Source organism: Nicotiana tabacum, chromosome 22, assembly GCF_000715075.1.
Source record: "Nicotiana tabacum cultivar K326 chromosome 22, ASM71507v2, whole genome shotgun sequence".
NCBI lineage: Eukaryota > Viridiplantae > Streptophyta > Magnoliopsida > Solanales > Solanaceae > Nicotiana > Nicotiana tabacum.
Window position 1 is genome coordinate 61,954,508 of NC_134101.1, and position 22,131 is coordinate 61,976,638.

The 22,131-nt window shown below is 35.7% G+C and overlaps 2 protein-coding genes across 4 annotated transcripts; both read left to right on the top strand.

The window, feature by feature from the left end:
• Positions 1 to 611: 611 nt before the first annotated feature.
• Positions 612 to 13,431, top strand: LOC107775706 (uncharacterized). 3 transcript variants are annotated; one of them, XM_075243500.1, is made up of 7 exons: positions 612 to 1,450; positions 2,633 to 5,509; positions 6,688 to 6,741; positions 8,106 to 8,451; positions 9,055 to 9,148; positions 9,244 to 9,322; positions 12,989 to 13,431. In XM_075243500.1, the coding sequence occupies exons 1-4, from the start codon at positions 956 to 958 to the stop codon at positions 8,358 to 8,360; spliced, it is 3,681 nt and encodes a 1,226-aa protein (XP_075099601.1). In that variant the 5' UTR covers positions 612 to 955; the 3' UTR covers positions 8,361 to 8,451; positions 9,055 to 9,148; positions 9,244 to 9,322; positions 12,989 to 13,431. The 3 variants fall into 3 exon arrangements, with proteins under 3 accessions (XP_075099601.1, XP_075099602.1, XP_075099603.1); XM_075243502.1 differs by having other exon boundaries at positions 718 to 1,450; positions 2,625 to 5,509; XM_075243501.1 differs by lacking the exons at positions 9,055 to 9,148; positions 9,244 to 9,322; positions 12,989 to 13,431 and adding an exon at positions 8,542 to 9,048.
• Positions 13,432 to 18,745: 5,314 nt separating this feature from the next.
• Positions 18,746 to 21,078, top strand: LOC107775705 (probable aquaporin TIP1-1). The gene is given in 2 exon segments (NM_001325202.1): positions 18,746 to 19,129; positions 20,707 to 21,078. Coding segments are annotated over 2 exon segments (756 nt in total).
• Positions 21,079 to 22,131: the final 1,053 nt, after the last annotated feature.

Below are 22,131 nucleotides of genomic sequence, written 5' to 3' on the forward strand. Positions count from 1 at the left end.
TGATAAGTATCAAAATGAGGTTTTCTTACTCACAAAAGGAGGCAACCGAATACTTATTTTAGCTTATCATACAACTTCAGTAATTATGTAAATTGAATATTTCCTTCGTCCTATTTTAAACATGTATATATTGCATGGAATAGAAGTGAAATAGACATTAAAATAGTAAATAATTGATTAGCCCCTTCAAAATTTAAGGTAGGTTAAGTTTGCCGTTTCAACTGTCATCAGATTTTGCTTTTCCAAACAAGGTTGATTTATGCAAATATCCTTTTGTTAGACCACTATTTAGATTTTGTCCCTTTTCTAAAAAGTTGTACAAATATAATTCTTGGGCCTAACATTTTTCAGATTTTCAGTTTGCTCAAAAAGGCTCTTTAGATCGTGATCTAATGATTATCAGTTCATTCAGTTCCAAGATAGATAAAAAGAGGGCTATCGGATGCGATTACCTACTAGAAGAATTAACTCAAATAGCCGGCAACCTAACCGCTTAAATTTTAAATATCCGGTAGAGATATAATATATGATTAATTTATATATTATATGTGTATAATCGTGTATAATCAATATATATGGCTAGAAAAGGTAAACAATGAATATGACCGGTTATTGTGTAAAGATTACTACCTACTACTTGCACTCTTATCGGGCTGCCCAAAAAGCTTTTGGACATAAGGCTTGCCTTGTTGGACTATGAATTTTGTAGCCATTATTGGCCTTAACCTCAGCCCAGTCCAATAATTCAAGCTCTGACTAGCTTCACATCGTATCGTACTGTCTCGTCTTCTACGTTTCAACGCCATAGATTTGACGGCAAATTTTCAACAGGTATTCTCACGCGCCGCCGCCGACCGCCGACCGCCATGTAGAGTTGTTTCTGCTTCATCTAATGGACGATACTGTTGAAGTTGTACACCAAGTACACACTTGATTCTTCCCGCTGTCGGTTTCAATGGACTCCTCAAAATTATCAAATCCTCAATCCATGCGAGTCCTAATTCGACCTCCAAATCCACCTACCCACCCCCAAGTTCCACCCCCTCCTCCCCACCCACCTCCATCAGATGCAACACCCACCTCGTCCGCTCCACTCATCCCTCAAAACGGCGTCGTTGTGGTTGGTTTCATCGGGAAACGCCATGATGACGTGGCTTATTTGATGAACCGGATTATCGACTTTAATGTGTTTGGCTCGGGGGGTTTAGATAGGCCGGTTTTTGTTGAAAAACCGGAATTTGCTGTTACTGAAGACACGAAGAGTTGGTTTGAGTATAGGAATATAAGCTATTATCATGATGAGGAAAAGGGGATTTTGTACTTGCAATTCTCTTCAACTCGATGCCCTATGATGATGGAAGGCAAAAATATGGAGTCTAAATTGGGATTTGATTCAATTTTGGAAGACCACGAATTTGGTGATCTCCAAGCTATGCTCTTTATGTTCTCTGTAAGTTCTTTTTTTCTGATAAATTATTAATCAGTGCATGAAATTTATGTGGTCAAAGCGTTTTCTTTATTCCTTGTTATCTTAGATTTGTTATTATTGATAAGTGTTTTGGTTGTACATTAGAGAATAGAGATTAATGAAGCTTTTGAAATATGTGTAAGTAGAAAACAGGAATTAGAAACATGGGCACGCATTACTTAAAAAATGAGTTTTGCAATATTGTAAGGGTTCATTGTTATCTTTCTCAAATTAGCTGAGGTCGGGTGAATAAATCATCAATACCAAATTCCAAAGGAGGCAAAAACCCTAGATGATTTCTTCCCATGTATCCAAACCTTAGTTGACAAAGTTACCTGGTACCTATTGTTGGTGGGATATAGCAGGTATCCCGTGGAATTAGTCGAGTTGCGCGCAAGCTGGCCCGGACACCACGGTTATCAAAATAAAAAATCATCAATACCTATTCCATTACATATGGACCTGTTTCATTCATTTGGAAAAGAGGAAGCGATTAAAAAAGTAGGCACAAGATGAGGTTGTTTGTTCATTGCAGGAAGCGTTTAAGCACATATTTTTTTGATGTAGCTACTGGAAAAGTAGAGGTATTTGATTGATGTAGTTTAGGTTAGTCGTAGATGTTTATTTCATTAAACCAATTCAGTTATCTGATTTTTACTTGTTTTAGTTTACTCAGGAAAGCTTGCTTCTTGTTATTGGGCAAAATTTTGGTTTCGCAGTTGTATAGAAAAAGTATGTGTAGAAGAGTTTTGTATCATTTCCAACGAATCTTTTCTTTCTCATGCATCAATGAGCATGTACTGATTGTTGCTTAGTGTTCAGTTTGAGTTGCCATCTTCTTTACTGAAGGGTGAGAATTGAGTTTGAGACTTACAGTCCAGTTCTTCTTCTTACCATGTGCCTAAAGGTCTTTTCCAGATTTTGTTTATTAGTAGTGCTAATCATATTCTTATGTGTCAAGGAAGGGATCTACTAGTAAAGATCCTCCACCTCCAACCTTAGGGCTGGGGATTTTAGTCAGGTAGCAAAGTGGGAGGGAGGGTCACTGTTGGGCTCCTGGGTAGGGGCTTGGGAGGTGGAGTGAACCATATAAGCTTCTGTTTCATATTTCATACTTGACCTTGTTAATCATAGAGTGCTACTCAACCATGCTTAGCTATGCAGGTTTGTCATGTTGTTGTTTTTATTCAAGAAGGGTCACGCTTTGACACCCAGATGCTGAAGAAATTTCGCATCTTGCAAGCAGCTAAACAAGCATTGACTCCATTTGTGAAGTCACGATCTCTGTCACCCTCTGGATCTGGCTCACCTTTTGCATCTCCATCACGTAGAGGTGCATCTGGAAGATCATCTAACAATCCTTCTCCTATCAAAAGCCGTGGCATTTTCAACCGAAATAATTCAGCAATTACTCTGATGTCAGGTTTAGGTTCATATACCTCTTTATTACCCGGGTTATGTACTCCAGTTACACTTTTTGCTTTTCTTGACGATTTTGCTGATGATTATCCTAGTTCTAGTTTTGAGGAGCCAGCTGATATTTCCTCAGCGAATCAATCATCTAGTGCTGGTACCTCGGCTCGGCCAAGCTTGGCTCCAAAAGGTTCTGGTTCTGTGGTTGTGCTTGCACGTCCTGTGAGTAAATCTGAAGGTGGGTTCAGGAAGAAATTGCAGTCTTCTCTGGAGGCACAGATTCGTTTCTCCATTAAAAAATGCCGGACACTGTCTGGTTCTGAAACTGGTCATACGGGTTCAAGAAGTGGGGGTGTGTCAAATTCTGCACCTCTGTTTTCCTTTGATGCATCAAAGGCTGTTGCACTTTTAGATATAACATCTAATAAGAGAGGTGAATCCCTTGAATTTGCCACCGGCCTTGTGGAAGATGTTCTGAACGGGAAAGCAACCTCAAATTCTCTTCTGCTTGAAAGTCATAGCCAGAGTGCAAATAGAGAAGACATACTTTCCGTCAAGGAGTTCATCTGCAGGCAGGCTGATATAGTAAGAGGAAGAGGGGGTGTGGTTTCCAGTACCAACAGTGGTCCAGCTTCTGGTGTTGGCATGGTTGCTGTTGCTGCAGCAGCAGCAGCAGCTGCTTCTGCTGCTTCCGGAAAGACATTTACTTCTCCTGAACTTCCACATTTAGAGAAATGGTTATCTTCTAGTCAGCTTATTCTGCAAGCAATCCTTTCAGCAAAACATGCCATTGTGGATGGGACTGAAATTAGTAAGAGAAAGCTGCGACAAAGAAATTCCGTTTCACCACCTGTTGAAGGAAATGCCTCAAAAATTTCAGATCCACTTGAGATTGCAATGTCTTATTTGGAGAGTGGTAGAGGGGTAAATACTAGGTTTTCTACTTTATGGTGCCAAAAGGCCCTTCCAGTAGCTAAGGCGACTTATCTAAATGAGTTGCCTCCGTGCTACCCAACTTCTCAACATAAGGCTCATTTGGAGAGGGCTCTGCATGCCTTCAATTCAATGGTAAAGGGACCTGCTGTACGGTTTTACTTGCAGAAACTGGAAGATGAGTGCACATCCATCTGGACTTCTGGCAGGCAACTATGTGATGCTGTTAGTCTCACGGGAAAACCATGCATGCACCAAAGGCATGATGTAGAAACTGCTGGTTTATGTTCAAGTGATGACATTAAGCCACATTCCAGTGGGCACGTCTTCCTCCATGCATGTGCATGTGGTCGTTCAAGACTCCTGCGACCAGATCCTTTTGATTTTGAAACAGCTAATGTTACTTTCAATCATTCGATGGATTGCGACAAGCTTCTTCCCACAATTCAGTTACCCCCAGGAAGTGATACAGGTGGGCCCATTCAGCCCCTGTCTTGGAGTTTAATTCGAGTTGGGAATGCAAGATACTACCAGCCATCTAAAGGTTTGATACAGAGTGGCTTCAGTTCTACCCAAAAGTTTCTTCTAAGGTGGACCATCCTTCTTGAGAAGCCAAAACGTGAAAATGGGCTACTATCAAGCAATTCACAGCAAGCAAATATGAATACGTTTAATAGCAATGCCAGGGATGGGCCTAACAAAGATGCAGGCATAGAGAATGCTGGTGCTTTGAGTGTACAAAATGGATATCAAATCCAAAAGAAGTCCTCTGCAGGAAATGTCAAAACGGATGATAAAGTAAATAATTTTGGTAAAGGAGTTTCCAACTTTAATATGAGAAAAGCTTTTTCTGAGGTGGTAGCTGGTTCGACTGCTGCAAATTCAGGATTTCCTCCCCTACAATCAAATAAACAAATTATGTCAAATCCAGATAGGAGTATTAAGCAAAAAAGTGCGAGAGATGGGGAAAGAGAGAAGGTTAATGAGATTAGTGATGAACCAGTATCGGAAAAAGTTGCTGTAATTCCTGATATTCATGAAGTTAAGAATGATAGTATTACTGTTTCTAACGATGTCACTAAAGGTAATCAAATTTTCCAGATAGGTACACATTTGGATTCAATGAAGATCAATAGAATTGAGAAGATCAGACCAATTACCTCTTCTAAGCACGCAACAGTTTACATTGGATTTGAGCATGAGTGCCCCCGTGGGCACCGCTTTATATTAACTGCGGACCATCTCAACAAACTTGGTTCTCCTTATGTGTTGCCTGTAGAATCTGCCGTCTCTTCATCTTTGGAAAATATCGATCATAAGGGGGTAGGTCCCTCTAGAGGGGGTAAGAATGGTGGCCATGGCAAAGGCCGCCGACTGGCAAATGAAATCGTTCCTACTTCCTCTAGGAAGGTTCGGAATCTGGAAAAGTCAAATGAGGGGTTAGATGACGGAAATTCAAATATAGAAGGGCCAGCTCAACTTTCCAGGCATCCAGTACATGCTGCATCAGGGGAAGATCTTGCAACTGGTCTTCAATCTCTAAATCTCGATGACTCTGGCTATGCTACCTCCTTGTTAGATAGAAGTTTGCCCATATACATGAACTGCCCACATTGTATGGATTTGAAGAGTAAGAATGATCAAGCAGATGTGAGATTTGCAGGAACCATTTCACAGCTCCAGAGGATCTTTCTGGTGGGAGTCTTACTTCTGATATTGGTTATTTTCCTCAATTTTCCTGAATCTTTATGGCCTCCTAAAGAAGAATCCCTCTTTATGTGATTTTATTTCAAGTGCTTATCTGATTCATTGTTTCTACTAATCAAATGAACAGGCTTAGGTGATATTGTTTCATGTTTTTTTGTGTCTAAACCAATTATGAGTGGATTCTCCGTTAAGACACCTCACAATGTAAACATATACTTTCAGATGTCAGCTAATACGAATTGATCTCCTTTGTTGTGTCTCCATGTTCAAACCAACTTAAATGTAACAAAAAGTTTTCCTAACCTTTGTTTATTGCAGAGCTTGGTAAAAAAGAGCAATGATGCTACCAGTTCATTATAAAACTCAGAATCATAGAATTCAACTGCCAAGTAGTAAGATCGTGCAGGAGCACGAGAGAAGCAAAACTATTGAACCTCTCTATCAAAGTTATTCTGAAAAATTCTTATGCACACGAATAGGTTTTTTGTGTGTAATTGTATCTTCTAACCTCTAATGGGGAAGCTCTTGAAATTTACATTTCGTTACATTTTAGGCGAAGGTTCTTTCCCAGTTTTGGAAAAGCATTCTCTCATTTTCACCAATTTCATGGACATATCAGCAGTCTTATTCATGGCCAATGGGCTGCGTATGAGAAAGTTTTACAGAAAGATAGATATATTTGAGATCTTTTGGTCTTCTCTATTCAACCCAAGTCTGGTAAGCCAGGAGAGAATGACCTCTTTTTTTGAGAATTATCATGTACAGGTTGGAGACGGGAGAACTGCAGCTACAAGTTACTTGTTCTTCCGTTTTCTTGTTGGATATTTATTAATATTCTCTGTTTAGAGGACCTATTTCATGTGAAATACAGTGAGTGTGACTGTGACATGTTAGCTAGTGCATCAAAACTGTTGGTAACTGAAGAAGTGGGTTACTTGTAAATAACAGATCTTAGAAATTGGTCCATCTTCTGCATTTCAACTTGTATGGTTCCTTCCCATATTTCTAAAAGTTTAAAAAATAAATGATTTTGATGGTTACACCTTTAAAACTGAACTGCAATTTTCTGTATGTTTCATGTCCTGTTGGTTCATATATGTATACATATATACATGAGAAATTCACTTTGTTTGCTAGTTGTAATGAGTATGCTCTTTGTCATGCAGGTTACACCTCACTTTCCTGTCATTTTAGCAGCAAACCCAGTCATACAGTTTGAGGTAACTTACGGGAACTTTTGGGTTTAATTTACCATTTCCAACATCGAACTAACTTATCCTTGTCCACCTAATTATATGAAGCCCTGATTGTTTTTGATCTCGGCATTTTGCATTACTCAATTAACCTTTGACATATGTATTTATGTATTTATGTGGGATGTACAATGTTTGGTACCATTTCCTTGACGTATGTATTTATGTTGGATGAAGTGTTGAATAAGAATATATGTATTAGTGATACTGGGTAAGAGCACCCAAAATAGAAAAAAGTACCCAAAATGGTGGCTTGTTTTAGTAAATAAAAGTCCTTTCACTTATTTGTTGTCTCTTATGTTGCGGTTATTTTTCTTTAGACAAACTTGAAGATTGATGTCACAATCTGTGTATAATTCATGTATTATTATTAACCGCATAACAATTCGTACATTATAAATCAGGCACAACTAGGCTGTGAACCAAATGATCTCTTACAGTAATCTTTTTGCAAGTCAATTACAGTAAGTTAATGATCTATAAAAATGACCCCTATTGACATGGGATTCAAGTGTAGCTTATCGATCAATTGGTTAAATTCGGAAATTGATAATGCAGAAGAGAAGTATTTGTTAGGTGACATAGAATCTTAATACTAATATTAAAGGTGAAAAATTAATTTATGCTGCATTCCGTGAAAGAACATCTGACCTCTGTTGTTTATCAAAAAGCATCTGACCTCTTTGTGAATCTGTAACTGCTATCCCGTTAGAGAACATGTTGCTTTACACTGGAATTACTTTACAGATAAAATAAACATGTATTACACTAATAGAACAATGGAAAACAGATTTTTCCAGAAAAATGAACTTGCCAGTGTAATAAGCAGCAACAGGCTTTGCATTCTTCTTTTACGCTGCCAAAGAATGGAGTAAGCTTCCTGATTATTTCACTGATGGAATAGGTCGTTGAGATGCTTATCAGCAATGCTAGGATCTGGATCTCATTGTTGAATTATCTGACCACCTCATCTAAACTTAAACTTATTAATTATTTATATCTTTAACACGCTCCTCAAGCGCGGGCTTGATTCTCTTTCATGGGCCAGATATGTTGATATTTTTTCTGATAATAGGTAGTGGTGAGTCTCGAGACCTCCGCTTGCTCTGATACTATGTTGAATTGTGTGACACCTCATCTAAAAGCTTAAGTTGTTAGAGACAACACACTTTTATGACTTTATTATATCTTCAACAACTCAGCTAAATAGAGATTACAAGAAGGCTGAAAAGGTTTATAACTCCTCTTTTATTTCAATGTAGTTGCCATTGTTGGCTCACTGGATCCCATTCTCTCAATTGCTGAGTTTCTTTTCTATTTTAACTTTGTAGGAGTCATGTCTCCCTCCATCTATGCCAGACCGTAAAAAGAAGTTGCAGTTCTGTCTTGGATGTCGAGTAATTTTACCCCCAGAGAGTTTTCTGTCACTTCGACTACCTTTTGTTTATGGTGTACAGCTGGAAAATGGAAACCTCCATCCTCTTATGCCTTTTGAACAGCAGCCTCAACTCACTGCCTGGATAACGAAAGGCACAACATTGCAGCTTGTATCCAAGGACAGCAATCATGAGGAACTATTTACATAGTCAAATGGATGAACTCTAATCTAGCTGGTGCTGAGTTAATTTTATTAAGCATTTTGAACTGTGCTTCCTGGACACAGTTCTCTGCCGTCAGGTAAGCATTTGATCTAGCATGTTCTTAAAATCAGAACCCTGTTTCAGGCTTTCAGCTTTGCTTTTATAGGATGACATTTAATGATTGCAGTCATAGAAGGACAAGGATGAAAAAAAAACATCTTTTGCAGCAGCTTTTAAAAATATTATAAGGAGGAGCGATGATACTGGGTTTCAGCTCTTTCATCCTTGGTTTATGTGATTTACATTTTTCAAATCTCTGTAAGGCTTACACTCCAGAGGCACAATAACAAAGACTTCATACTTGTTCTACAAAAAGAAAAGGTTTAAATGTTACTGAAAACACTAATACTGCGGAAGGTTATATACACATGTTCTTTTTGGTTGTGAATCTTTTTATTTATGCGACACTTATGTGTCAGTATTTCTTGTTGGATGTAAGTGAGGATTCAAATGCATATTCCTGCCTTGTACGTGCCCATACTCTCATAATCCCCATACATACTCTGGTTGGGGCGTAGTGGACTGGCTAATGGAAAATTTCCTGGTCCTCCGTTTCTGGACACACCACCTACATGAAGTTGTTTAAAGCTTTGCAACTATGCTAGACTTAGTATTTTCTTTTGTTTCTTTTTGTTGTTAGATGCATGCAGGATAAGTTATTTATTCGTTGTGATAGCTGAGAAATGCAATTGCCCAAGTACATGGGAAGAGAAGAGAAAGTTTCCTCCACTTAGGTGATGCTCTGCGGCTGATTGCTCTTATCTTTATCATGGAAATACCTGTGGAAGCTAATTCATATTACACCATATCGTGTCTTTTTTCTGCTTAGGTGGGTTTATTATGCTATCGCTCGGCAGACCTGGTGATGGCTGGTTCATCATCAGCGGCAGGCGCTTTGGAACTTTTTGGTATGCATTTCTTCATTCTTTAAAATTGTGCATCAAAGTAGTGCAATATGAAATTCTAGCGACTTATAAGTTTCAGCTTGCGAATTATAGTTGGAGAATTGCTAGTTAGGGTTATGATGTTGCATTGATTTTTGTTAAGTGTTATAAATCATGGGATCAAGTATTTTGGACCGGAGTCTTGTGATAAGAAGACTCCTGCTAGGAAGTACCAAATCGTTTGGCTGTGTTTATCCCAAAATGGTCTGTATGCAACAATTCAACACATTGGCTTGAGATATAGTTTTGGGTTAAATAAGTAACAGTGTTGGACAAGACATTACTTATCAGAAAAAAGAAGTAATGTATTTACCCAACTGCATCTGTGAGATCAGATGTGCAAACTTATAGGTTAGTATATGAGTTGTGGGTAGATGTTTTCTTTTTTTGATTGGTAAAAGAAAGGATTAAAATTAAAAGTAGACCACTAAGATTGTGCTGAATAGATACATCAGAAGACCAGACTGCTCATCTTGAAAATCTGAATCTTACCATCTACTAAAGATAACATCTTCTACAATATCTCTCCTAGTGTGAGGTTCTTTGACAGGTTCAAAACATTCATGCATCACATCCAAAGCAACACTAAGTCTGCTATAATTCTCCACACTGGACTCATAATCCACGATATACAAGCCGGTAGAGTTTGCCATATTTGAACGAATAACATTATGATATATACAATAATAGTTCAAACATGTATTGGATTGTAAACTGGATAAAGATTTGTTTCCAATAATACCCTTGGTTTGTTAATCTTTATCCAATTAACATTTAGTTTTGGTATCATGTGATTGAAATGATTATCGTATTGCAATTAATTATCAATTTTTAGTTCTCATATTAAGAATACTATTGAGAGGGAAATTAAAATAAATATAGTAAAATATTATTTTCTGAGCAGTAAGATAAAAGTATATTTGCAAATCACCAATGTAGTATCGAAATATTTACAAGTACAACGACTTCACTCCTTTTATAATCAAAAGGAGGCAAGGGATAAATAAACATTGCATTCATATTTTAAGCATGAAAATTATATTTTAGAAAAAAATGAGAGAGAATAAGTAAAAGATGGTTGACTAAATAAGTATAGTTCTTCCATCCCGAAAAGAATAGTGGTATTCAAAGTTCTAGGGTCAACCCATCTAATTTTTAATGTAAATTTGGACATTCATTTCTTAAACTTTTTGAAATAACATTTACATATTTAGATTTTACACAAGTAATGCAGATCACAACCTTATATAGCTGAAAATATCTGATAAATGTTAACAAAATTGTAGTCGTAACAAGTATGTGAGTCCAGAATGTGGTGCCAACCAAATTGGATGGATGGAGTAGTATAAAGGATTTTTGTCATTTATATGCTCTCACGTAGGTATGGCTAATCCATGTGCTGTTATCTAATGTTCCCTCCGTTTCAATTTATGTGACTAGGCATGGAGTTTAAGACAGAAAGAAAGACTTTTAAAACTTGTGGTCTTAAATATGTCATAATATCTGTGTGGCTATAAGACTTTTGAAACTTGTGGTTAAACATGTCATAATATTTTTGTGGTTACAAAAGCTTAAGGGTAAAATGTGGAAGTTTAAGTTAATTATTTCCAAATTTAGAAAGAGGTCATTATTTTTGGAACATATTAAAAAGGAAGTAGAGTCACTTAAACTGGAATGAGGGAAGCAAATGTTTTAGAAAACTGTGGTCAATGAAACAAATTGGGATGGACTCCTGAATAGTAATGGTGTCAAACAAATTGGGATGGATGTAGTAGTAATATAAAGGACTTTTCTTGTAATTTACATGCCTGATAATTAATAATGTGACTAAACATAACAACCAATCAGCACATGATTAATACTTAATTAAATACTGGTGTTATTTCCAGGAATTCAATTTGCAAAACTCACGCCAACTCTGGCAAGTCCTTTGGGCAAATCCATCTCAACTGTGATTCTGGGTTTAAATGGGCAAAGGTCTAAGAAAGATCAGGTGCATTTTTCTCGATAGGAATGAAGCTGTGGTCTTGTCAACACTGAATTCAATATGCTTAAAAGTGAACAAAATACCTCCATTAATCATTCTTAAACAGATCCCAGCACCTCTAGTGAGCAATCTGACCTGATCTAAGAGCAAAAATCATCCACAAGGCCTTTTATTTGGCCGGGTGCATTCTCTTAAGAACTTTGTTTATTTGATAAATTCCTCTTTACAACTTTGCGCTGCAAGTTTACAAGTCTTCCATTTTCTGAAGTATCGCATAGTTTTAGTCTCTGGATATCTTCTTGAATCCCTCCTAAAATAGAAACCTTCCAAGGTGTGGAACCGCGCATTAGAAATGCAATCTGAACTCACTTTCCAAGTAATGGACAAATTGATAATAATAACATTACATAAATGAAGAAATATTTTAGGTTTCTTCTTGTGTAGGTATGTTCTGCAATAGCTGTGTCGGCATTACCCGTCAGAAATTAAGGACCTCTATTATGGCAACTTGCAAAAGAAAATATATTTGCTGTCACTTGGTTAGCAATGGAAGCGTAATTTGTTAATGGTTCTTGCTAACATACTACACATTTTCTAATATATTAAAATGTCCCTTATAAACAATGTGTTAATGTTAGGGGCTCTTTTGTCATTTTACCAAAAATCAATGTCCAATTCTCATTCCCTCTCTCTTTCAGTTGTCCTCCTTTCTTTTCATTCTCTCAGATTATTACCTTTTTTTTTGACTCCCAAATTCAACTTAACCAAAGCTCTTTTCATTGCTAGTTGTTGCTTTCTCAACAGGTCTCAACTATTAAAGTTTTCAGAATCCCACTCCCAAAGAATAAATATATTGAGACATAGAAAAACAAATTACACCCATATCAATTAGAACTCAAATTGAGACAGAGTCATCTTCACCCTCCGACGACTTTGTTGTTTATGTTCTTATCTATGCTCTTATTTGGATTTTCTGGAAAAAGAAATGAAATAAGCCATGAACGTGGCTTATCCACCAAAAAGATCTTCTTAATTCATCACTTACAACTTCATTTTTCCGTCTCAGAAAACGCTAATGACGGGATGAGTTCATCTTAAGAACATAATTTACAGTAGAAGGCGTTTAATTAAGAAAACGGGTGGAAATTCATAAAGAATTCACAGTGAAACAAACTTGGAGTTCTTCTCTATCGGGCACTAGGTGGGGTGGGGGAGGAAAAGGCTAGATCTGAAAAGACAGAAAACCCATTTTTTTCATGTGCTGCTAATTTGCTATTAGGGACATTTTAGGAAATTAGAAAATGGGTATCATGCTAACATACTACCTTCATGTAGTAATGTTAGCAAAACCCTTTGTTAATAGGGTAAGTCATATAATTGGCAGTGGTATGCGGAAGTAAATTTAGACAATTCTAAAGTTAACTACTAAACTAAGATGCTAATAATCATCGTGCCGGTTGTTGTGGTTTGCTTTTTTCAGCTTTATGGGGAATGTGATACTGTAGTTGACTCTGTACTTGCCTTTGACATTGTAAAAGCCTTCTTTCTTTACCGTGCATACTTTAAAGTTAAACCCACTATCCTATATATTAAGTAGGAAATCGGTATAATTAGTAATGTTCTCCTTTTAATTTCTTTTGCAGTTGAAATACCGGGATCATCGTAGTGGCATCCAATGATCTGGGATTTTGCGTTGGGTTCAGCTATAGTAAGCAAGGGGAAGGAGTACAGAACCCTTCTTGGAATTCTTTGAAGAATGGATCTCTAACAAGTAGAGATCTTTGTATCCTTGAAGCCCTACCGCTGTTTTAAGCGTTAGTAAGGGAAAAAAAAATAGTGGTATGAGGTGCATTTATAGATACCTGAGTCACTGCTGGAGCTAATTTTAACAACTAGAAGGTGTTGCACTTGTGCATTAAGATTCAGAGACTGTGACCCACTAGTAAGAGCTAGTTCTCAGGTTGTTTTGATAACATTATAAATTGAACAATGCTGTTATGCCTTCTGATTGTAATATGTAGAGGCATGTTAACAGCTGGAAACTTATAACAGTCGTGCATAGCGTATAATCAAATTGTTTTACAAAGTGATAATGCTGCAACTGGAATTATTGCTTGCACCGTAAATTTTGACTTGGATATGTGCGCTCAGGAGAAAAAAAAAGTGAGTTTTTAAGTTATACCAACTTAATGAATAAATGGCATGTGCTTTTACAGTTATCACTTTAACTTTAGTTAAAGAACATACATGTCATCTTAATAATTGTAACTTATGTAATTTGGTGTAAAAATTGAGCGGGTTAGTGTTTACGCAGTACAAAATGTAGTTTAACTCAACCTAACATGCCATGTGAGGAATGGGTACCAATAGCTATCTGCCATTCCCATTTTTATGGCTGTCACCAATAGCAATAGTAATCAGCCAGGCTGCCCTTATACTCCACTTTCCATTAATATTGGATCATGTAGGGTATGCCCTGTCCCAATAATAAAGGTCTGATTTCCATAACTTTTTTTATTAACTTCTCTCTGTTTAAAAAGAAAATTTAGGTGGGTCGTGGGAAGAGAAGGAAGAAGAGAGGAGGATAATAATGAAAATTCGAACACTACATTTCAATGACAGAGTGGAATTGGCCCTAAATCGGAACTCTTATATGATACTATATTTTGCATGACTTGTCCACTTCTTTGGGACATCATGTATTTTTCCTTCGTTAACTCGTTAGAGTTATTTCGAGTAGTATGGGTTGTTCACTTTTCATTTAAGTAAGTTTCGGCTTTTTGAATGAATTGAAGTATGCCTTGTTCAATTGCCAAATCATTTAAGGGATGATTATGCGTGCATGAACCTTTACAAGCAATTTTTTTTTTTTAACATTTTCGACAATTGAGAATTAGAAAAATTATAAAATGATCATCAAGAGATCTGGAAGGATGGATAAGATCTCTCCATCCTTTATCCAGAGATCTCAAATTCGAGTTCCCGAAATGGAGAAATCCCTGACTCTTTCACCTTTAATAGGTCTTACGCGGTACAAATCTGAATTTATTCACTAGATATCGGATACAAAATGGTTATACCAAAAAAATAAAAACAGTAAAGTTGGGGGAAAAGTTGTTTTGTGTCCATAAAGTGTTCTTTACGATATACTTATCGTTGTCTTAGGGGAGGGCCTCTACGTCTATGTTCCACCGTACGTACAAGAGGAATCGATGATTGGCGGAGACTAGTTATGTACCTACTAGCAAATATATAACAGTATGTTGGTTTAGGAGCTTTTTCTACAGTATATGTAGATTCGGCTTTTTGTGTAACTCAACTTTCGACATAAATTATAGTATATCCAAAAAGTTTCGCTCTAAGTTATTTCACACACTATGGAGAACCGTGGTTATATATTCATTTGTACTCTTCAATTGTTATCAATAAATGAACGCACCTGCTGTTCCAAATTGGAATTGTTTTTCCTTTTCGAAAAAAGAAAACGAATTTTGGCCTCAGGGGCTTTGGGTTATTGGCTTTAAAAAGGAAAGTAGGGAATTTAAGTTTTTGAAGTGAGTAAAAGAGAAAATGATTGGAATGATGATATGTGGTCTATAACTTGAAAGACAACAATGCGTGTAGGTAGGATATATGCATGTTACTCATTGAACGTTTATCTTTGGGAATCAATTTCAAGAGAAATAGAGCCAAATTTAGGGTGTGTTTGGCATGAAGTTTTTCAATTTTTCTATTTAGTTGACTTAAATGTTTTGAAAAATATTTTTCTTATGAACTCATTTTTCTCCAATTGCACGAAAATATTTTCCTTATCAAGAGAAAAATATTTTCCAAAACTCTTTCAACCTTCCCACTCTCACCCACCCATCTAACTCCACCCCATGCCTACCCACCCCACCTCCTCTCTCCAAAAAGGCTTTTTTTCTTTCAAATTTTTATTTTTTCGTTTTTCTGCACCACCCATCCCCACCCCACCCACTGCCCCCACCCCCACCCCGCACAAAAAAAAGTTTTTTTTTTGTAATTTTCAAATTACTATTTTTTTTCTACATCACCCACCTCCTCCCCCCTCCCCCACCCCCACCCCACTGCCCCCACCCCCGCGCATTTTTTTTTTAAACTTTTTTTTATATAGTTTCAAATTTCTATTTTTTTTGTTTTTCTGCAACCCCCGCCTCCCCCCCCCCCTCCCCCCTCCCGAAAAAAAATATTTTTTTTATATATTTTCAGTTTTAGTTTTTTCATCTTTCGGTTTACAGATTTGAAATTTTACAAGTTCCAAAATTATGAGTTCGAAAGTTTATGTATTTGGAAGTTTACGAGTTTAGAAATTATAAAGTTTATGGGTGCGAAATTTCGCGGTTCGGAAGTTTATGAAATTTGTGGGTTCAAAAGGTTGTTGGTTCGAAAGTTTATGACTTCATATTTATTGTATCTAAATTATTTATGAATACTTTTGAGAAGTTATTTTTCTTAATTTGCGTACTAAACACCGAAAAATAATAAGATTACTACTTGTTTTCCAAGAAAATATTTTCTACGGAAAACATTTTCTGTTATACCAAACACACCCTTAGTATTCCCTCCGTCTCATATTATATGTCATTATTCTCTTGTACACGACCCATAAAAAAATTTAATTAGGATAAAATTTTAACTACTTTACCCTTATTCATGTCTTAATATTTAATCTTTCTTCATTGGTATTTGAACAAAGTTATCCATAATTAAGGTGTTTGTAATTTTTAAGGATAATTATTACTAAATATAAAAAAATAAAAAAATAATTAAATTTATTTTAAACTTCTAAAATAACAAGTAAACAATTATTTTTACTACATCATGACTAATATGAGACGCTGGGAGTAAGTAAAAACGAGAATTGTAATGCATTAGTCTTTCTTTGGATTTCTCGTGCCCCATCTTCTCGAAATCACAAAACTAATCCAAATAACGACATTACTGAAAATTATTTTAAAAATCTTAACCAACAGCAAATCCGAGCGCCGCCATACTTCTTGGGAGGAATTCTCTAGAGAATTATTTGCTTTTCCAAAGAGCATATCCTCTAAAATTTACTTGTTACTACCACGGCCAACTGAGATGGAATCTTTTCATCAAGTCACTAATCAATTATTTTGTTTAATTTTGAGAGATGACGTATATATTTTATAACAAAATAAGTATTTATAATATATACTTGGCCAAAATACATAATTTACCCATCGACCTTGCAGCGAAATCCCTTGTACACACCTCTCATTTACGGAAAACTTTTTAGACACTCAACCTTTCAGAAGTGTGTCTAAGATACACCACTTTTGTGCTTGACCAATTTTTCAAATAACGTGAAAGTCACGCCCTAATAAGGTCGTGACACGTGTCATTGACCTTAAAAAGGAAAAAAATCATTTTAGAAATTACAATTAAAATCCACCTTCTTCATCTTTCCATTTTCTATCTTAAGCACCATTGTTGCTGCCTCTAGGGGTGTTCCTTTGTACACCCCTAGGTGCCACCATAGTTGTTTGTGAGAAAGTTTCCAACAACACCAAAATTCAACCACACTATCTAAACAACTAGCCGAAAATAATCGAGCAACAAATTGAGTTCAACAACCCAATAATCAACAAAACCCAATTGAATTTACAAGATTTTTTCGATACCCCAACAAGGGTGGATTCTAGATATTTTTACCAAACCTTCAATACTATTGTTAAAACTTTTAAATCTATCACAAATAAATGGTTTTCACAACATTTAGACAATAAACCAACAAAAATCGCACAATTTTAGATCTAAAATTTTATGTTCTTAAAAAAATTCTATTTGGGGAAGAAGATGTGAGAGGGTGGTCCGAGAAAGAAGACCATATGGAGGGGAGGGGTTCCTGTGGGGAAGGGAGACAAACAATGGGATTTTTTACGGGTTTCACGTACTTTTTTGTGTGTGTAAACACGCAAGTGCTATCTGGTCAAAAGTAGTGAAATGTTGAGTGTGTAAAAGATTTCCCGTGAAGAAGAGGTGTGTAACAGAGATTTTGCTACAATGTTGATGGGTAAACTACGAATTCTGCCTTTATAAATCTATAAGTTACATTAAAGCAATTGACTAATACTAAGTATACAACTTAAATTAAGGTGTGTCATTCGATCAACTTCGCAGAAAATAAAAGAAGAATTAACTTAAATAGCCGTTTACCTAAGCGCTTAAACTTAAATTCGTTGGTGGATGTATAATATGTATATAATTATATATAATTAATATATAATCTATATATATTGACTAAAAAAAGTAAACAGTAAATTCGATTGAATTTGACCGGCTATATAATAGAGCTAGTGAACAAATCTTATTTTATATATTAGCGTAAAATATTATAGTCTTACTGACAAGCTCAATTCATTCAAATCGTGACAACAGGTTGACGCCATCTAAATAATGGATATTTTTTTTAAAATCACAGCTTAGTTTCAAAGAGATTAATTGTTATTATATATCTCAATAAAGGAACAATAATGATGTATTCTTTATCTTCCTACAGCGAAAAATAATGACCACGTTTTTCAGATTCATAATTTCTTAGGCTAACAGAATAGGTCGGCACACATTTATCCGAAATTCCTCGTCAAACTTTTATTTAAATATCAAACCCTACGGTGCAGCCATTGCCTTCATTAATACATCAAAAGATATCATATCTCTACTTTTTTGTCATTTCTTTCTATTAATTTGAATTTTCTTAAAATTAACTTCCAGCCGATGCTGCTCCCTCTTTTCTTAATTTCTTTTCAATTTATATTTAGAAGTTCTAATGTAATCATTTACAGTTATACACGTGTCTCAAAAGCGTCTGCTAAAAACTTAGGAATTTGACGATTATTCCATCACAAAAGTTAGTGAGCAATAATTGCCATTTAAAAACAAATTAATTATTTAATGACAGAATTAAAATAAGAAAGAAAGATTAAGAACCCTAGTTCCAGATCATTCCATGGTGCATGATTGCCTCCGACCGAAAGCAATAACAAGGGGGACACTCTCACTCTTTTATGTCATTATCAAACAGAGCCCTATTACGTGGCTACTTGTCGTCTTGTCCACGTGTCATCACCACAGCAAATTGGAGGTGAATTCTTAGCTGTCAATGCAGGCCTCTCGACCTCTACAGGACCACTCGCCCACAATTTTTCATTTGAATTTGAATCTTATTAATATATGGTCCAAATAGTAACCGGCTACCTGCTATGGCCGGTTAATAACACCCCATGCAATTTGCCAATTTCCCAATATAAATCCATGCAAACTTTCCCTATTTTCATCACTCCCTTTGCCTTTAGTGACTTTGTAACACTAGAAAATTTTCATTTTCTCTATCTCCAGATCCTGTTTTTCCGGCCATGCCGATCCACCAAATTGCTGTTGGAAGCCATGAGGAACTCCGCCAACCAGGGACGCTCAAGGCGGCCTTAGCGGAGTTCATCTGTACCCTGATCTTCGTGTTCGCAGGTCAGGGTTCTGGCATGGCTTTCAACAAGCTATCAGTTGACGGTACCGCTACTCCCTCCGGCCTAATCTCTGCCTCTATAGCGCATGCCTTCGGGCTTTTCGTGGCTGTCTCCGTCGGTGCTAACATCTCCGGCGGCCACGTTAATCCCGCCGTTACCTTCGGTGCTTTCGTTGGTGGAAACATCACTTTGTTTCGTGGGATTCTCTACATTATTGCACAGTTGCTTGGATCCACTGTTGCTTGCTTCCTCCTTGAATTTGCCACTGGTGGCATGGTAAGCATATATTTCTCCGGTCCACTTTAATGATTTGTTAGTCTTTTTTGTGTGGTGCATAATATTTAATTTTTTCAAATATCAAAGAAAGAATTAAAGTTTTTTATTCAAAGTTACCCTTTGAGTAAAACGAAAAATCACTGGATCGGAGGGAGGGAGTATAACAAACTTAATTTGTTGACTAATTAGCCTGTATTTAATTTTATCACGCTATAGCCTTTATGACATGATGTTAACAGTTCTAACTTCCTATTCTATCGCTTTAGTAGTAGGCGTCTTAATCTTTGACTTTTTTACATTTAGCTTTTTTCTTATAAAAAAAGAAAAAAGGGAGGAAAAAAATATAAGTTAACTCGTAGTCTTATACCTAACTTTTACAATTTTGAGCTATAAAGGCAGATTATAGTCATTTACCTTTTGAAGTATCTGGGATGCAATAAATAATTATTTATTCAATTTCTTCTCTTGAGTGGATAATGAATATATGGTGGGTGTATGAGAGAGAAATCACGAGCTTTTGCAACTCTTCTGGAAGTTCACGTACAGTTTTTCCTTTCTGATAAGTAGTAAAAGGAAAATGGTATAGACTTTTTTGTTTTCAGCCATGTGAGGAAATGTTATGCCCTTTTTGAAAATTATCCTGAATTACTATATGGAGTACTTCATTTTTACCATGAAATATATGAGGACATGGAAATTTTTGCCTAGTTTCTAAACCAAAAATTACAAAATATATACTAGCTAGGTATGTGGTCTGCTGACTCTATAATAGACAGTATTAGGAGATTTTTTCTTGATTTTTAGGAAATTTCCATTACCACGAGGTTCATTAGCCATTAAATATCAAATCTTATGTCACTCCCTTGTTAATTTGACCCATGAAAGCGAAGATGGCGAGTGAAAGTTGAATGAATGCTCTAAGGTCATTTATGATAATTTTTATACCATAGAAATTATCGTTTATTATTATTATTGATAAAAGTTGAACTATTGGCTGGTGTCAATATATGTCATTATCGTTGAGATGGTTCATATAATTGTTTGTTGTGCGAGGGTGACATCTCTGATTAGAGTGTAAAAAATGCTTATTTAGGACAATAATAGTGCCATCAAGGGTTTTTACATATTTTATAAAACATAAATTTGGAACTCACGGATTAGCTAGAAATCTTTTTATATCTCGTTTGAGAGCGACATATTTTGTCTTCCCATTATGTAAGATAGTGATATGATGGTAATTATATCTAAAGCAATATAATACACATTTATTCAATATTTATGAGAGCCAATTTAGTACCTAACAATATTCATCCGTTAGGTGGCATTATTACTTTCTTCTACTTATAGTGAAAGAATATTCCAATCATATTCCTTTATTACACTGTCAGAGTAAAAAAGATTTGCATTATTTTAACATGTTATATCAAATGTTCCATGTTTATAGATTATAACTTGTTCATATAGGTACCTTAATCTGATGGCATAAATATTCTGTATACAAAACTTAAAATCCTTTTTAATTTTCATTAATTCTGAGAGTGAATACTAACAATTGTGATGGTTAAATAATAATGCAGAGCACAGGAGCATTTGCATTGTCAGCTGGTGTATCAGTATGGAATGCTTTTGTCTTTGAAATAGTGATGACTTTTGGACTTGTTTACACTGTGTATGCCACTGCTATTGACCCAAAGAAGGGAGACTTGGGAGTAATTGCACCAATTGCCATTGGTTTTATTGTTGGTGCCAACATTTTAGCTGGTGGGGCCTTTACTGGAGCTTCAATGAACCCTGCTGTCTCATTTGGTCCTGCTTTGGTTAGCTGGACCTGGACCCACCAATGGGTCTACTGGGCTGGGCCCCTTGTTGGTGGTGGGATTGCTGGTGTTGTCTATGAACTCATCTTCATCAACCACTCCCATGAGCCACTCCCAAGTGGAGATTTTTAAGATATTCAAATTTCAACCTCTGTTGCTTTGATTTTCTCTTTGGAGTTTTCCTTGTTGTGTCTATGTTTATTGGACGCCGTTGAATTGTACTGTGTATTCAGACGGCTTTTATTATTTACTATATTAGCCTTCTTTAATTTCTTGGTGGTAAATAAGGTATTTTAGATTTTCAAAAATATTGCATTCATTATTTAGCGTTTTAGTTAGGGAAATAATTTTGGAATCAAGAAAAAATAAATAGCTCCTTAATTAATAATCCAATGGCCTGACTGTTCAAACTGGTATTAAGGTTTTCACAAGGGAATCCTGTTTTTTTCCGGGTAAGTGCACTACATTATCATTTTCACAACTAACTTTTTCATATATATCAACCTTTTGAATTATCAGATTCATGGTAATAATTAATAAAGGTCAGCCTCTAAACATAGCTTTTATTTGAGAATTTGTTTTTCTACTCAAAAAACGAAGACACAGTTTGTCATTTTTTACACCTGCTACAACCCGTTAGTTAGGAGTGAGGTATTAAAAAAATGGCAATGATCAGTATAAAGTGGTTTTATAGGATCCATTTGTTAGCAAATATATATAAGGGGTCCTTCTTAAATTATTTTTTTGTACGTACATTAATCAATCGTTGAATATATTTTAGTTCACTTTATTTGATCATTGAATACTCTTGTCAGTTGTCACGAAAGTAACATTGACCATTTTGAAGAATTATTGCGCAAAGAGACCCTCAAACAGACATACTCTAGTACAATTATCACTACAATTGTATGGGGACTTATTTTGGGGCCTAAAGTCAAACTTTAATGAAAAATTTTAATATTTTTATTTTTTTTTATTATTTGAAGTTAATTTTTCTAGCTTTTTTAGATCTAAAGTTTTTTGAATTCTTTTCTTTTCTTGTGTTTTTCATAACTAGATTCACACTTTCTATTTGACATACTTATCTTCTAATAAATAATCTAAAAATGCACTAAATAAAAAATATTAAATTTTAGATGAGAAAATAATAAAAAGATAGAATAAATAGCAAAATATTAAATTTTA

What these genes read in the sequence shown, in the direction of transcription:
- LOC107775706 (XM_075243500.1), top strand. Translation starts at nt 956, where the DNA reads ATGGACTCCTCAAAATTATCAAATCCTCAATCCATGCGAGTCCTAATT. An exon ending in CTATGCTCTTTATGTTCTCT is followed by an intron (nt 1,451 to 2,632) that starts GTAAGTTCTTTT and finishes TTAGCTATGCAG; the next exon opens with GTTTGTCATGTTGTTGTTTT. An exon ending in ACCCAGTCATACAGTTTGAG is followed by an intron (nt 6,742 to 8,105) that starts GTAACTTACGGG and finishes TTAACTTTGTAG; the next exon opens with GAGTCATGTCTCCCTCCATC.